General features: G+C 38.3%; 2 protein-coding genes across 3 annotated transcripts; one reads left to right on the top strand and one right to left on the bottom strand.

The window, feature by feature from the left end:
* The first annotated feature begins 3,047 nt into the window (after nt 1-3,047).
* On the top strand, nt 3,048-7,918 carry LOC132992698 (prosaposin-like). Of its 2 annotated transcripts, none has more exons than XM_061062181.1 (10): nt 3,048-3,242; nt 3,327-3,388; nt 4,247-4,321; nt 5,876-6,004; nt 6,140-6,193; nt 6,363-6,443; nt 6,620-6,803; nt 7,211-7,269; nt 7,360-7,425; nt 7,527-7,918. In XM_061062181.1, the coding sequence occupies exons 1-9, from the start codon at nt 3,191-3,193 to the stop codon at nt 7,414-7,416; spliced, it is 753 nt and encodes a 250-aa protein (XP_060918164.1). In that variant the 5' UTR covers nt 3,048-3,190; the 3' UTR covers nt 7,417-7,425; nt 7,527-7,918. The 2 variants fall into 2 exon arrangements, with proteins under 2 accessions (XP_060918164.1, XP_060918163.1); XM_061062180.1 differs by having other exon boundaries at nt 3,049-3,242; nt 6,140-6,250.
* Nucleotides 7,919-8,376: 458 nt separating this feature from the next.
* Nucleotides 8,377-17,597, bottom strand: mat2aa (methionine adenosyltransferase 2Aa). The gene is made up of 9 exons (XM_061062179.1): nt 17,403-17,597; nt 16,002-16,079; nt 13,983-14,105; nt 12,296-12,408; nt 12,023-12,166; nt 11,381-11,599; nt 10,956-11,138; nt 10,541-10,674; nt 8,377-10,453 (listed from the first exon to the last, which is right to left on the bottom strand). The coding sequence occupies exons 1-9, from the start codon at nt 17,494-17,496 to the stop codon at nt 10,351-10,353; spliced, it is 1,191 nt and encodes a 396-aa protein (XP_060918162.1). The 5' UTR covers nt 17,497-17,597; the 3' UTR covers nt 8,377-10,350.
* Between the last annotated feature and the right edge of the window lie 290 nt (nt 17,598-17,887).

The raw sequence follows: 17,887 nt of genomic DNA, 5'->3' as shown, positions 1-17,887 counted from the left end.
TCTGGATGCAACAACAAATACACCCTAAACAACCCCAACCCAAATCCTCCGACCTTTAGTCTGCCATCATAGAGCCATAACATTGTGAGTACATAATGAGAAAACACCCCTTAACCCAGCATTTTTTAGACTTTACTATAAGGACATGACGTTGTTTTAATACTTACATGTTAACCTTTCCATTAACCAGGGAATTTAATTTACACCTGACATCTGCTTCATGCAGATGAATGTTGGCTGTACTGGATTAAAATTTCACGTCACCTGCTGCCATCATGAGAGCTTGAACTTTCTGTTTCGCCGAGATAAATAGATATTTGTAAAATGATTATTCAGGTGAAGGATGGTAAGGGATTAGGGTTTTAATGTGTTTTAATGTGAGTAAAAACATTTATTGGGCTGCTACAGGTGCAGGTGAAGAAGAAAACTAAAGTCAGACTTTGCCTTTGATACTGTTTATAAATACACTGAAGTCAATAAAAATGGCAAAAGAGCCAATCGATGAAACCCATCATAACAAAACAAACTTAATCTTAAAGGATAATTTCACAAAAGCACATTTTATATGAAGTCCTTTGATACTTTTGTTCAAAATATTTTGACAGATTAAAACTGAAGATTAAACAATTCTTATAGAAACTTTTTTCACCTCATTTACGTTAAATAATTAAAAGATAAATTGCATATTTGTCTCAGGTTTACCCAGAATGTATTGTATTGAGGAGCTTGTAATAATTGGTTGAAGTAAAGTGAGCATACTGCTGTTTTTGTACTTCTTGTACTAGAAGCTAATCTGACCTACTTCCTCTAACCTTTGAACATCTCTGAATCATAATAAATGAATGCACAAAAAGCCATGCTGCTGTTGATAATTAATAGCAAAGTTGTTGCCAAGGTAACAATGACAGGTTTATTGTTATGAGACAGAATTAACCTGATTCAAATACTGACAATGGGTGTGTGTGCACAAACTCTGGTGGAATGGTGTTTCAAAGTATTCATGGAACTGAAAGAATGAGGTGCCTTAATCAGACGGGTTTAAAAGATCCAATAAGATGTTGATTTAGTTTCGATTTGATTTTTAATGCTGTTCAGAACTGGGACGACTGTGCCCAGTTATTTAAGCTCAATGCTGACATGCTTTACAATGCAGATATCTGAGTACTGTAGTAGACGAATGAACAAAGGATTGCTATTTGCTCCCTGACATTATTCAACTGCATGTGTCCACATTCTGGAAAATCTTTATACCAATTGGTTTATCAGGTGCGAACATTGTTCAAATTCAGAGATGTGAAAAGATTTGCTTATAGACTTGCAACACCTACCTTCAACTCGTCGGTGCTGCTCAGCCTCTGGACAAGGGCCAACAGTTCATTTCTGGGATAGTTTCTGTGCACACCTGACCTCAAAGATCCTTGTTCTGCCTTTCAACAATTACCCTCGCTATCTGCTCCATCTCAAGGTCCAATTCACAAAGCATATTGGGCTTAAAATATACTCTTGCAGCCCAAGAGTGATTTAACCCCTGATTCTTAGAAATATCAAAATTACAATTTACAAACTCTTTTCAGATAATAAATTTTTAAGTTATACCAATGCAGAATTGTTGCCCTTATTACTGGGAGGTTTTGCATGACATACCTTATAAATGCTATAAATACAAAGTACAACGGGTCTTTGCGACGAAAGTGGCCAATTTTGCCCCAAATGACATAATGACTCTTTTAAATACATGCAAACAGCACAGAAGCCATTTGCTCTATATTTGGATATCTCTTTAGGGGTTCATTTAACCCTTTGCATGCGCTGTGTGAATTAGATGGCGTCTATTTCATCTCATTTGCACAGGTTTAGCAGTCGCAAAAGCCACACAATCACTTCAGTGTAACAGGCCCAGATTCTTTTTTTAAGCTGCCACTAGGAGCTGCCAGAGTAACAAGAGACAGAATGATCACTGGTTACAGGATGCATGCTGTGAAATTTAAAAAAAAGAGCTGCTTAGATCACATTCAGCAGCATTAGCAGAAAATGACATCGTCCTAATTATTTTTGCCTGCAAGTTTCTGATCTTTTGACAGTCTTCATCTGCAATGTGATTTATAAAGTTGGAAAAACTACACAGCTCCCACTTTAGCAAGTTTCACTCAAGATTCTGTTGATCCTCGAGTCATCAAAGCCAAACTAAGAGACTGCTGAATAACATTAGCAGTTTGCTTGTGGTATTATTGTTATGAAAGTTCAGGATAAGGCGCAGCTTGACGCAAACTGTGAAACAGGCGTGCATTGAGGAGTTCTGAATAAAGGTGCATATTGAGATGATGATGACTTTCCATCAGTTTGATTGGATATTTGGTTAGGTATTGTACATGTTGGAGCCAAAATGTGGGTTTATTTTGTGTCATTACATTTTCCTTTGGTTGTGTGTGTGAAGGCCCTCTACTGGGCACTACGTGGAGTGCCGTGTATAAAGCAAGGATCCAGGTGAGATGGGACAGGTTGAATGGATGTAAACAGTTTTTCTTCCATGCCAGCCTGTCGGAGTTATCCCATCTAAACCAGATTTTTTAATTTTGATTATTGATGTAGTGGTTCGTCATATTTACCTTTATTGATATTAAGACGTTTAAAATAAATGGATTGAAATATCCAAATCACAACAACAATGGACCGGGTTAATTTCTTCAAGCTGAGCACCAACCGAAAATAGCTTCCTCATTCATCCCTCAAGTGACTTTTCTAGACAATATTGGGTTTGTTAAAATTGGTCACAGTACAAGTCACACCTATGATACACTTAAGTGAATGTATTTAAGTGGATTCTATTGTACACAAAAAATGTTAAATTTAATGTCAATATTCACAGTTAAGATTAAACAAACTGAAAGTTCACAGTATGTCACACAATGGGGCCGCCACATATTGGTACATATTTTAGTTTTTCCGTCTTGGTTTGAGGATATGAAACTTGACTTATCTTTACTTATTGGTTGAGAGAGAAAAAAAGGTTCCGCTATGCTGGATAAACATATCACACTAGTTTGAACAAACCCCCTCCCCCCAATTCAAACGTGTTTGGTAGGGGCTACAAGGCAGGTGGGCTCTGTCAAATATAAGCTGCTTTCACAATTCTCTGTACAGATCTCAGGAGGGAAGACGTTCAACTATAAGCTTAAAAAATAACAAGAAGATGGCCTTGCTCAAGATCGCTTTGTTTCTCTTCATTTGTCTTGAAGGCTTTGGTAAGACTAACAAGATAAAATGAATGGTAAAATAATTAAGCATTATTCTTATTGATTGAAGATGATGAAAATGTCACCCTGCAGCTCTGACTTCAGCTTTTAATGGCGGTGATGGTTTGCAGGATGTTCCACTTGCCATGACAGAAGTAAGTGAAAAATTTGTGATTTCTTAAAACAGAATAATATTTTTCAAAATAAAACACAAATACCAAACCTCATGCATTTTGAATGTGAATTGCAGTTCACAACATGATGTGTGTTTCAAATACTGATAAAGCCATTAAACATGATTTCACATTGCAAATATCAGCACAAGAAAATAAATATTGTGAAATTCAGGGACTGTCTATAAATTACTTTACTCTAGAAATGAAAACAATTGTAAAAGTTGGAATCTTGATCATTTTTTTAAATGTAAAATCTAAACTGTTTAATAGAAATATATAATCTGAGAAATATATGTAGGGAAGTGCAATATATTTTTCTTGATAGCAGTTAAGTAGCATTGTTTTGGAAAGAAGCATCTAGAGTATTTGAAAGTATAGTTATAGTGCGTAAAAAAAACTACTGGTCATGTGAACTGCTATTTTGAAGGCAATATGATAGTGATAGGAGCAGTATGATACTTCAATACGGTGATGTTTTTTGTGAGACACACTTCAGTCAAACAAACCGGAAGTTACAGAAATAGTGTTGACTCTTTACAGAGAAAACTGAGATTTGCATTTCTTCAAAATCAGGAAGTGTTTTTAACTAAATAGTTCCACTTCATGACAAACAATCATACATAAACCTCTCATCTTCTAATTCTGTTTTAAGACTGGTTAGAACTGAGGCATAACAAGTTAGTTTACTCTTATGACAAAGGTTGAAAAACAATTGAAAGATTTCTAACCCTTTCCAAGTAGTTCCCTTTTGTTACTCATGCACAGACAGCTAAGAATGAAGGATTTTATTAGATAAAGGGGTTAATTTATCTTAATCATGTGACTTTAACTTTACAGAATGGAGACATCTGCAAGGACTGTACCCAAATATTTGAACTTCTCGCTGACCTCTTTTCCAATGCAGACCTCCAGGTGAGTACAATAGTCAATCCAACAGCAAACACATTCTTTGAGATTGATATTTGGTCAAGGATGTTATTATTGTTCCTGTGGATAACCATATCCATAAGTCAAGATTAAAATACTGTGCTATCTGAAGTGCTTGCTAAGACCTGTGGCTGCATAGTTTTCAATAAAATCAAATAAAAAAGGACCACATTCCTGCACCTATCCACCTGTTCTTTTATCAGTTTAAAAACATTATTCATATCCAGAGATGTGAATATTTTTGCACACTTGTGTACACAGTTAAAAACACAAAAGGAAATGTTCACGGTTATTTTAGTTACCAGCAACTTCCTGTTTTGTATGTCAAACAAAAGTTGAAATGAAATTTCTTGGTAGTTTTCGTTTCTCATCTGACCTCAAAGATCCTCTTTCTGCAGAGATAACTTGGTCTGCAGCATTGACTGTAAATAATAACTCTTTATAGTCTATGGTCTACAGGAAGCCCCCTCTGAGGAAACAGGCAGAAAACTAATACTGCTACTTCTTTAGATAGTATTTTAAGTCACACATCAAGAAAAGAAAAGTATTACCTGAACTTCACTTTACAATATATTTTGGAGATAACTTTTGGTTTGGGTTGTGTGTAGATGTGAATAATTATTTTGAAAATATAGATATATGATTTTAGCATCATAAACTCTTCTGTAAAGATCTGTTGTCATTTCAAAGTCTCCATTCACGGCCAAACTGCTCCTCTGCCATTCATAACCCCACAGCTCCTTGCATTTTCTCCTGTTACCAAACTTAGCCAGTTTCCTCTTTTAGCTGTGGAGAGCCACAAAGGAGAATAAAATACTAAAATAACAAAATGCTGCTACTTTAGCATAGCGTTGACAAGGATACAGAGGCTACCAAGCAAACATTAAAGAAAGTTGGGTTCAATAGCAGATGCTTGTCTTGAAATGTAGTTACCTTTGTTGCTTTGACTCCAAGGAAGTTCCTCGCAAGAATAAACAAAAATGCTGAAGAAACCAATAAGACACAGTTTTCATATTTTTTTTAAACTCGACAGCAAACTAGCTAACGAGCAGTTAATGAAACCGTTACCAGGCGCGTCGCGCGTGTTGAACTAAAAGTGGCGGGGTTTTGCGCCACTGTGATATTAACCTGATATTACAATTTTAAGTTAAAGTATTTTCCAATAAAAATGCTATGAAAAATAACATCTGATTAAGCTACATGCTTATCTAACACTTATCAAGCTCCAAACCAACAGATGTCCTATCAGCATATTGAGGAACTAAATATCTATGTGCCCTTGTTCATACTCAGTATTATAAATATGAGCAGTGAAACTCTTCACTCAATCAGCTGACCTATTCATTTTGGGGGTTTTTTTAGGGAAGAAGGAATAATGGCACTATAAAAACTCATAAACACAACGATCAGTTTTGTTTTTTGCTGGTGTTTAGATTGCTGTAGTCGTAATTACACCAACACATCAATAACTGGCCCATTGTCTAGACTTTAGAGGACATGGTTTGAATACTATATAGCTAACAAAGTGCTTTATAACAGAAAAAGATCATGGACACCATAGACAATATGTGTGACCACCTGCCTGGACCACCTGGTACTGCCAAGCTCTGCAAAGACGAGGTTCAGAAGATACTCCCAGTGGCCATCAACTTCATTACTGCGGTTGTTGTAAGTTGCATGCTGATGTCCTCTTGGCTTGTCAAAATAATGTTGTTGTTTTTCTGTATTTTTTTCTGGCCTTTGTACCTGATCCTGCTGAAAGGTCTCATTTCAGTATATAACACCCTCTACCTTCTTCTGTAGAAACCAGCAGAGCTCTGCAAAACCATTGGCCTCTGTAGCTCCAGCTACAAGCAGGTGATGCTCCGCTATTTTGTCAAGGAAGGATTTCAGGCTCCTGTGACTGAAGAAAATGTAAATCTCAAACTTGAGGAATTCAAAAGATTGCAACAACACTTAAAGTGTAAAAGCTCAACTTTGATCTCTGTGTGCTTTCCTCCCTCTGCTGTTTGTGTCTTTCATTCAGGGGAAGTCTTCAAAACCATGCTCCTTCTGCATTTTTCTCATCAAGACTTTGGAGGACATGCTGCCTAAACAAAGGACTGAGGTAAGCAAACAGCCAAGGGATCAACACATGGCCATTATTATCAATCAGGGTATCTGTTTATTCTGCACATCCACAAACACAGGCATTTAAACAGACATCTAAAAGCCACCAGCCAGCACTGCAGACTTTGTGAAAAACATGATGCATGCCCAGCGATCTCTCTGCTTCGTCTGCAGGCCGCTGTCATCAAGCTGCTGGAGGAGATTTGTCACATTTTGCCCGTCGGCTACCAAGATCAGTGCGAGAGTGTTATCAGCAAGTTCAGCAAGACGGTGCTGGACGCCATCCTGAGCTACGCCACCCCTCAGGCCATTTGTGCTCTCCTCCACCTGTGTGACGGGCAGGAGGCTTCTGTTGTGGGTCAGTTTGCATCCTTCACTAATACATTCAGTGCTTCATTTTTCAATTACTTGTTTTTTTTAACAGCAGATTTCTACTTGTCAAATAATGAAAAACACAGACAACCATATAACAAAGTGTCTATTCCGAAAATGAGTACCCAATAAGTAAAACTGTGCAAAGGAGTAAGCAGGAAAGGCCCTAAAATTGGTGAACCTAGTGAAACAAGTTGAACCTGTTTGACATTTTTAACAAGGTCCCCTGTGGGAAATTTGCTTGAAAACTCAAATTATATTTAAAAAAAAACTAATTTATTTAACCTTTTTCAGCAGCTGAATCCAGCAGGTGCTCACATTTTAAAGAATGACCAATCAGTTACTAAAAAGATTTCTGTGCAATAACAATAGCTTGTATTTTTCCCCTCTTAGACCCATGCACTCTGACAACATACAGTTGCAAAGACTTCAAGACTGCCCTCCAATGTGGAGTAAGTAAAAAATGAAATCAAATTATCAACTTGTGAAGGTCATAAATGATCAGCAATGATGACGTCGGACTGCATGCCTTTTTGTTTCAGACTGTGTTCTACTGTCAGAAATTTGCCTGGAAGCCTCTAAACTCCAACACAATTTAAAATGCTAAGGTAGGAGGAATTTTATTAATTTATATGTGAATCTAAATCAGTATTATTAAAAGATAATGTACCGTTCACTGTTCAGAAATGTCTCAAACTTATTTTTCCAGGATGGATTGAAAAGGACAAGTCAACATGGATGACTCAGATCTTTCAACCAGCAAATATTTAACCACTTTAAACCCGTGACATTTTTCTGATGGGATTTCTTTAACTACTGATTTGATATCTTACTGCATTTTGTGAATCTACATACCGTCTGTGCTGAGTGAAGAAAACAAGGACTTAGTTTGACAAAAGGAATGAAATTCAGAAATGAATGTAATATTGAAAAGATTTGAGCCCAACTGTAGAATCAGGAACTTAAATGATCATCATGAATGTAAGACACATTTTGTAATTGTTCTGTATACTTCACAAGAATTTTCTTTAGTTTTTTGTTTTTTTTGTAATAGCAATTTACTGTCCTACAGTCTATATAAAGTTTCATGGCCTGCTTTAATGAGTTTTCTTCATTCAATATTTTACTCAGAAGAGTACAGACAATCTAAGGTGAATTACCTGAATAACACAAGATGTGCATACACAGTTGGGGGTCTAACTTAAGTGTTTGAGACATCTAACTGCGGGAAAATAAACTATGTTTTCCATCACTAAAAAGTGCTTTACTTAGTACAAAGGGTTTAGTATAAAGTTTGTCACGTTGCTGTTAAACACAGTGGGCATAGTATGGAAACGAGAACAGAAACAAATGATGGTTTTGTGTGACTTATTTTAAATGATACCTGGGGAAGTGATCCTATTAGCACCTGTTCAACAACATCTTCTGCATTGTGTCATAGATTGTTACAAAAACCTACTCAGGATATGCAGATTTTTTGTGTAGTAAAGATCACAAGATACAAAAAATTAGGCTGGGATGAATGGCATAAATAAATAGCCAAAAGCAGGGACCATGAGCACAGAGAAGGGTGCACTTTATTTGAAGTTTAGAAAGAGAAACTCAACAATAAACAGGGTCCTTGATTTGAATCATTGAATAGGGAAAATGTGCAATCACAGGACAGAAATAAGGGGGAGGATGCTGGGTGGGGGTGGGACAGGGTCAACAGGTTAGGGGTGATTTTGGGAGGAAGTGGGTTAAAGAAGGCACTTTTACACAATCAGCAACCACACTGACAGACTTACTTCCAGTAATTAAAAAGTATCAGTATCTATAACAGAAAAAAAACCTCAAACCCTTCACAGGAGACCATGTAAACAGGCTGGTTTCTCTGTACAACACCAACCAATCAATTGTCTCCTCTGTGGATGAGTAAGAGGATGCAAACATATTGGTAAAAAAAAAAAAACATCTGTGGGAGAATGTGTTGTTTCATCAGAAGGTCACAAAAAGAGAGGCCTTGAATGCTTTTAGCACAATCTACACAATGGCCCCTATACAAGGTTGTCTGGAGTACGCTTATGTACCCACAGGGTGGTGCCAGAAGACACAAACTTAAGATAAGACATCAGCAGAGTAGAAAAAAAAAAAATCAGTATAATAAATAAGTAAACAGTGCCACCTAGCTACGTGATTCGACTATGCTATGGTTTCCTTATTTCACTCAGGCTTGCAGTTTAAGATTGATGCTTCTCCAGTTGCACATCTATCCTGACAAAGGCCAGTGCTGTGGGTCAGGCTTAAATCTTGCAAGTCTCACCTAACCAAATGTTTCCTCAATTTATCTGCATTAAAGCTTATTCCATAAACCTGCCTAAAAAAGAACAAGGACTAAGCAAACTTCGACAAACCCTTAGACATTTCAAATTGATTCACGTAAGAATCAGACTTGTGCTGCTGGAGTTTGTTTTAAAGTATGAATAGGCTTGTTTTTTTATTTTTATAAATTAAGTAAAAGAAAATCTTCAACTTCAATCTCAATCAGTTGAAAAGATTGCACATGAAGAAACATAGTTTTGGTGACTATCAGAACCTGTGCTAAGCTATAAGTAACATATCTGATCCCAAATCCACAAAAAAAAAAAAAACCTCGGAGAAGATGTGAACAGTAGTACCATGTCTCACATTCAATGAGCAGCCTGTTCTTTGTCTTGGTCATCTGTGCATCTGCTCTCTGTTCGTATGTGTCAGAGAACCCTAAATATGTGCGACTTAAACCGCACATTTTCTCCTGGCTTTACCTTTTAGTCTCACAGTAGTCTTACTCCATAGTGTAAATTATTTCAAGTAATAACTGTGGATAAAGGCACTCCCTCCCCAGAGGTGACAGAGCCTGGGTTTCTCTGTAGCTACACCCAGTGTCAGTCTCAGGAGAGGGAAAAAGTGTATCTCGTTTTCATCTTGACAACTATCATCTGGAACATTCACATGGCGTACACCCACAAGATCATTTACAAAAATGCAGTGGTTTCACAATGCAGCCCAACATGACCACATGGTCATTAGCAGCTTCTGACTTCTCTGTAAAACGTCAGAACAAAAGTGGCCTGAAGGGACGGCACATGTAAGGAAATAAGCGGTTTTAACACTGGACAAGGGCTTTCCAAACAGCCATTACCCCAACGTAATCAGGTTAAATGGAAAATGACTACTTCACTGAGGTCCTCAATTTAAAAGCTAAGCAATGCTAGATATTTTCCTACAAAACACAGTCAATGGTGGTTAATACTCACATGGTCCTTTAGGAAATCGTCTTTAAATATTTTGTTTTTAATTTAATATCTTGGCATCTGACATACTATTGTTTTGTCCTTAAAATGTGTACAACACTTAAAGGTGGAGGAAGGTCAGATTATCATGTAGGAGAGGCTGTGGTGACATGATTGTGTGTGTGAGGAGAAAAAAGGAAGGAGGAGGAAGAGGAAGGGAAGTATAGAGCAAAAGAAACAGGTTTATCTGTATTACACCTGCATGAACATTAGAGAAGGGGCTCAGAATTTCAGCGTCTTGGGCACCTCCCATGAAAAGACGTCACGACCAAAGTGACCGTAAGCTGCTGTGCGTTGGTAGATGGGCTTCCTCAGGTCAAGATCCCTGTGACAGAGAAGAGAGATATTTAATATAATGGGGTGCTTAACTGTGTTTGTAAGGAGAAAAGTAAAATTGAAAAGCGCAGGATACCTCACGATTACTCCTGGACGGAGGTCAAAGTTCCTCATAACAATGCCCAGCAGCTCCTTTTCGCTCTTCTGCGAGGTCCCGTAGTGGAAGATGGAGATAGACAGCGGATGTGCAACTCCGATTGCATAGGATACCTAAACCAATTTATACACAGATTCAAAAATGTTTCACTGGGACAGAACACACATTTCAAATGTTGAAAGCACTGTATATACTGCACCAAGGTTTTTTTTCAAGTAGTAAAAAAAAAGTTATTTGCTACAGATTTATTCCAGAAAAATAGTTAAGTAATGAAAGTCCTGTTATTTTGTTACTCATCTATAATTGTAACTACTAACCTGAAGTCTACATTGGGTTATGTCTTAAATTCTCTAATATATACACATTTTGGAAACATTGAGGTTAACAAACTCACCTGGACCAACACCCGCTTGCAGAGCCCAGATTTCACCAGAGATTTAGCCACCCAGCGTACAGCATAGGCAGCAGAGCGATCCACCTTTGTGTAGTCCTTACCGGAAAATGCTCCGCCTCCATGGGCACCCCAACCCCCGTAAGTATCCACAATGATCTTACGGCCGGTCAGACCAGCATCACCCTGTCGGAAGACACAGGACTTTGAGATTAAGTTCCTTTAACAAACGGCCACCTTCATATTGTTCCTACTAGAATTGGACAATAATTTAGCTTCAGGGTCAGAAGACTTGAAATGAACCCCTAAACAACATGTTGTCAATGAGCTCTAAATTTGTTAAATAGATCTTGTACATTTTCTTGGCTTAACTGTGCAGGTGGGCAAAATCACAGTTTTTTTTTTTTTTTTAAGATGTTTTGTCTCACCTGTGGACCTCCAATGACAAAGCGTCCACTAGGCTGCAGGTGATATGTGGTTTCATCATCCAGGTATCCACTGGGAATCACAGCTTTCACCACCTGCTCCTTCAGACAGCGGTACATCTCGTCCAAACTCACATTCTCGTCGTGCTGCACAGAGACCACAACTGTGTGGACACGCAGCGGCACCATAGCGCCTCGATCCTGCCTGTACTGAACAGTCACCTGAGGAGAAAACAATCAAACAGTTAAGTATAAACTGCAAAATGGAAGACATAACTTACGGTTCCTTCTTATCTTTATATTTGTTTAACCTCCAGGGATACAGAGCCTGATACAAATATACACAGAGCAGTTCGTGAAAAGGAAGACTGCCTTAAGCAATGTAAAGATGTCATTATTAATAAAGTTTAGTTTAAAAAAAAAAAATTGACCCCAAGCCTGAGAACTAAGGCTGCTCGATTATGGCAAAGATCATAATCATGGGGCGCCAGATAGCATAGCAGAGGCTATAGTCCTCGTTGCAGCGTCTGTGGGTTTGAATCCCACCTCGGCCCTTTGCTGCATGTCATCCCCCATTCTCTACCTACATTTCCTGTCTCTCTTCATCTGTCCTATTAAATGTTAATAATTTTTGATGCAATTTACCTGAGTTTTGGAATCAGGTCGGAGCCACGGTAGTGTTCCATCGCGGCGCAATTCAGCCATCTTGGCATTGAGCTTGTGGGCCAGGACAATCGTGAGGGGCATACACTCCTCCGTCTCATCAGTGGCATACCCAAACATCAGACCCTATGAGAGGTTTAGTTACAAATCACAGCATTGTATGAGGTAAAAATAACATCACAATCCTGTTTCAACCACATGTCTGTCTCCCAGCTGTGGGTCAAACACAGCCATCAAAGGTGTGATCTCTCCAACCTGGTCACCGGCTCCCACGTCCTCTTCTTTTCGGTCAAGGTGAACGCCCTGTGCAATGTCAGGGGACTGCTGCTCCAACGCCACCAGCACATTGCAGGTTTTATAGTCAAAACCTGTAGAGCACAATGAGGGACCTTTAGCACACCTGCATGAGGTTCATTTAAAACTCTGACATTTTTGCAAGAAGCTCAAAAGAACACACTGAATTTCTGTGTTTTTCCAAGGACCCCTCCCCTTCAGCTCAATAAAGCTCTTAACTATTAGGGCCATAAATCATCATAAGTCACTACTCACTATATAGGGGAATAAATACAAAAATGTCAGAGACCACTCAAATGATCAATCACAAACTTAAGAGTAACAGATTACATTTCTTAATTTTTTTGATTAGAACAAAAAAAAAATCACTCTTGGTTATTGGCTTTCACTGTATAGTACAGTGGCTTGTCTTGAACTGTTTGGTACAGAATGTTGAGTAAGGTATGAAACTGTAGACATAATAGACATAAGCTACTTTCACATATGCACTCCTAAAAATATCTAGACTGCTCCGGTTATTCTCCTGACCTGGCTCCTGACAGAGACGCAGACGGAGAGGACGAAGCAACAGTGTCTGCTATACCACTCTACATTAAGAATATTTCGCCTTTATAGCAATGCTACATGTAGTTGAACAGAATCATACTATCAACAAAAGAGCAGCTAAGAACATACTGACGAACAGAAAACGTAATGCAGCCGTTTAATTATGTGCACGGAGATCGTAGTGGCCTCGTGCATACAGTCAATGCACCATGCAGCAGTCACAGGACATAAAAGTCACCACCCCCTCCCACTTTCTCGAGGTGAATTCTCCTGATTATATCTTGATGCATTCTCACATCAGCCCCCTTGGACTTGCTGTGGAAAACATACTTGGGGTCTGGCAGGAGAAACTCTGGGTGAAGTGCGAGCGAAAAATCGCACAGGACACAGGTTGGAACGACCTGTGTCCACAAAGAGCATATTAAGTCTACTCCCCGCACACACACACTCAGAATTAATATTCTAGAGCATGAGATTAACCAGGAAATGTTTTGGCAGTGCTCCAGTTGTTGTAATTTAACAGTAGTATTATTATCAGACTGTTTGTGGATGTAGTGCAAATGAGGTGAAGTGTGTCTCCAAGAAAGACATCAAAACATGAAAAGTAAATAACAATAAGTTATCACACGAATGTTTTTTTCTATATTGTTTATGCTACTGCCGTATCGTCCCTACAATTAATAATCAATCTGCACACTTTATACTGTCTTTTTAGAATATACTGTAGGGTTAAGTGATGTAATGATGTTCAGGGCGAAACCATGCAATAGAAGATGACATCCTTGTTGGGGGTGGGCAAATTTTCAATATCCTGGTAACATTACATTACAGCCTTATCGTGTGCCATCTTAGCTGCAGATTGATTGCCAGTGGCATACCAGCCAAGCCTTAGACAGGTGTATGATATAATCTAATAGATTCTGTGAAAACACTGTTACATTAAATCAACTCAAAGCACATTACATAACAATAAAACCTTTTGGATGATTTGAAATGTAAAAATATTCATCCTGAACAATGCTGAAGTTTGACTGTACGCGTTTTTAAATGCACGAAGCTCAAATTGGAATACACTCAGAGCAACTAGCTCTCAGGACTGTACCTTTGGAGGAGTCGTCATAACCAATGTGTCTGATTGTGTCCCTGACAACCTTCTGGTAGTCGACGTTGGCCCTAGAGGTGATCTCCCCTGCCAGCAGGATCATCCCCGTCTTAGCAACAGTCTCTGAGGACACAAGGACATTAAGTGTTAAGGATGAGAGTCAGGCTGAGCATTACAGGTCATTAAATACAAGTAGATTAAAGGAAATCAAGTTCTTCATGATGAAGGAGGTTGAAGTAACAAATGCAGTCTAAAATGATTTTTTACTATTAATCAATGAATTATTCGGTACAGCTATATAGAAATCATCACGGAAATCATGGAAAGAACAGGAAACATTTCAACCACAACGTTGTACAAACAAAAGGTAAGAGAGATTAATTTATGATGACACTCAGAAAATGTAAAATATAGAATTTAATATGAAAAAATCTCCTGATTAAACAACGGGTGGAGTACTATAAACATGAAAAGCAACCATAAATATAACTTTTAAGGGATTGGTGTAGGACATACATTTTTTTTTAAATCCAAGGCAGAATGCCTTCTCAGGCCGATAACCTGAAAATGTGTAACAGTCGAGTACCAGAAAAAAAGGAAAAGAAAAGTTTTCTATTTAACAGGTTTGCACTCTCAGTGATTGGTAGTGAGGCATTATTTACCACCAGCTATTACTGGTTTAACAAGTTTTCATTGCCAACATTGGTCTCCTTTGGTAAACAGCCGAAGGTTCAGGTAAACACCATCAGAGCACAGAAAATAAAACATGCGGTCCATTGAAGTTTTATTTATATAATGATAATTTCTATCCATTAAACTAGACAGTAATACAAACTGTTAAAGGGGCTTTCAGCCCTTGTTTCTGGAAATTTGCAGATTTTAAACCAGCTCCAAACCACTATAATATAGATATTATATGTTAAAGGCTTTATATGCGATTTTTCACACTTAAATATAATAGAAATCAAGTAAATCCTCTGAAAATAACTGTGAGTAATGACTGTCTACAATGGGTGTAACACCCGAGTCCCACTGTCTGTGATGCTTTCAGAGTTTTTTTTCTGTTTGTTGACATAGCCAGCCCAACGGATGACTCCTCCCCTCGCAAATAAAGTTGTTTAATTGAGGGACTAGAGAAAAGAAGAATAACATACTGTACTCACTGCTTAACTGTGTTTCTAGATCACTGTGAAGATACGAGCATAATAAAGATCGCAGGCATGCTAACCCACAATGCACCGCGAGTTGTTTTGGTTTCATGCTGGGCGACATCTGCTGGATCAAAAAAAATCGCATATAAAGCCTTTAATGAACAATGTTTCCCTCTCCTGATTGTTATCTGCAAAGAAAGCTCCCTGCTCATGTACTAGCAAAAAGAACATGGCAGAAAGCAGTGTTAATGTGCATATGGATCAAAAAGGATTTTAATACAAAATAAAAGAGACAAATTAATCTGCCCATGGGAGTTCGTATGTTAAAGGTTCCGCCTTGTCTCTTGCTGTCAACGCAATTTGTTTTTACTGCATACACCAAAGCTTGCTGATATGTAGTTAGTTAATATAGCTCCGACTACAAATTTAATACAAATGGAAACAACACCATCCTGTAAAAATCCAGACCCTGTGTACAGACTCTACATTTGTATGTAAAACCTGTAAATAGAGATCAGGAAGAAGAGAATGCAACAGCCCTTTTCTGAAATTTCACTGGCTATGCAGCACAGATTTCCCTTTTATGACAAGTCTATCTTCCCAGCTGCAAATTTCCCCTTTTACTTTGAGTGACTATAAAGGTATCAGTACAATTTCGCTGAAATGAGGCAATACTTCACATGAACGATTTGATAATTCAGAATAAAACAATTCTGAATCGGGGAAACAAAACATGCATTAAGTTTACAACATGGACCTCACCACTGTTTCGCATCATGCCCCTGCTTGCACCATGCATGGCCAAACCACTAACAATAAGCAAAGGCCAGCTGCTGTAGTTTCCCTGGTTTGCCGTCCATAGACTTACCGCATGCTACTTTGGCGTCAGGGTCTTGTCTAAGGTGAGCATCCAACACAGCATCACTGATTTGGTCACAGATCTTATCTGAGGAGGAACACAAATATATTTAGAGATGTCTTTTTAAAAAAAGAGAAAATATTTAATAAAAAAAGTATTTTGTCATTGTTAAATATGCACAGTTCAAGAAACATATTACACATTTTTACACTAAATAATTAAACATTTAAAATAAATGTGTGTTTTAACCTCATTGGAAATTTGTGATAATTTCTGACATTCCTTTTTTTTTTTTTTGAAGAGCTCAAAGTCTGAAGTAGTTGAAAGCTCTTTCACCTCTGAAGAGTTGGAGACAATTATTCCCACTTGCATTATTAAAACTGGTTTGGCAGCATACCAAGGATGACAGAAGCATTTTTAGATGTATGTAGGACAATTAGTTCACCCTCTGTAAATTGGCAAAGAAACACTTCAATCACATTATCAGTAGAGATCTACGTACAGTAGGTAATTCAGCGTGTAATGTAATTATAAAGCATGTGGATGTGACTTCATTACTGAGCTGCAGCCCCTGCAGTACCTATACTTAGGACCACTGGTAAGCCTATTATCTGTTGTAACCAGGTTGTAACGGAGGGACACCCACTGCCCCCAATGTAAGACTGAAAACTAAAGCAAATTGTATGAAGCTCTACATTTACTTTTTGTTTTTTGCAGATATATGTTGCTCAGCTTAATGCATCATGTGTGCTCCTGCATATAAAACGAAAGCAGTCTCGGTATAAAAAGGGAGTTTTGGAAAACCTGCTAGACATCATTGCGCAACTCCAACAAACATCTGTCTACAGTCAACATCAATCTAATTTATTTACAGGGTAGTTTGCACAGACAGTCAGGTGATACTGTCATGATGCAATGCCACATGGTAGCTAGTAATCCTGTCTGATTTAACAATAAACTAATAAAGTTATTTTAAAAAGATATACATATTCTGCCGTTTTTGTTCTTTAACATATGATTGTGTAGTCGCATAACCATAAACCGTCTAAGTAAAATGAATGTGTGAACCCCATGTGGAGCTGTGATTGACAGGCACAAACAGTCCCAGCTAACGAGATGTTAGCTTTAAGAGCTAGCCGTGTTGTTCTCCAAAACCCCCACAACACTCCGGCTTATAAACACTTTGTTGTTCTTTATTGGACATGAGCAGGTCTGCCCCGTGTTAAACAGCTTGGACCCGCTCACTGACGGTGTTGATAAAAGGTCTAAAGAGAATGAATGGGGTACATAGTGGACCAGCTGACACAGGACCCCCACAACACGCTGAGCTAACACGCCACATGACCTGGTTTTTATATGCTAACAGAATGCTATCAGGCTAATTGTTATGGTCAAATGTTGAAGACATACCAGGGTGTCCTTCACCGACCGACTCAGAGGTGAAGAGGAAGCAGTCTTCATCAATTAGCGAGTTGTTATGGAAACCGTTCAGCTGGCCGTTCATCTTCCCCTCTAAACTGTTAGCTTACAAACACCTGCTTTAACTCCGTTTACCTACAAACAAAGTGACCACGCTGCTTCTGGTCTTTGCTCGTCGGATGAAACGCAGAGTAGCTCAGACAGCTGTAGTAGTTGTCTGTCCTGTGCAACTTCTTTACAACTATTTAAGTTATCTCAGCCAATGTTGATGTTGAGCCCAGACCACGTGGTGCACCTGGGCGTGCTCTAATCAGCCTAAAATGTGCCCGAGGTTAAATGACCTGTTTGTAAAAGTGAAGCAATGTTGACTAGTAAACTCAGCGTCACAGAGTAAAGAAGTGCATTTTAAATAAAGCTATTTTAATTGATGATAAAATAAAGCTTTTATATTATTTATGATAAGGTCTGTTAAATAT

Source organism: Labrus mixtus, chromosome 17 (genome assembly GCF_963584025.1).
Source record: "Labrus mixtus chromosome 17, fLabMix1.1, whole genome shotgun sequence".
NCBI classification, from domain to species: Eukaryota; Metazoa; Chordata; class Actinopteri; order Labriformes; family Labridae; genus Labrus; species Labrus mixtus.
The sequence above is the reverse complement of the archived record's forward strand: the minus strand, read 5'-3'. Positions and strand labels throughout refer to the sequence as shown.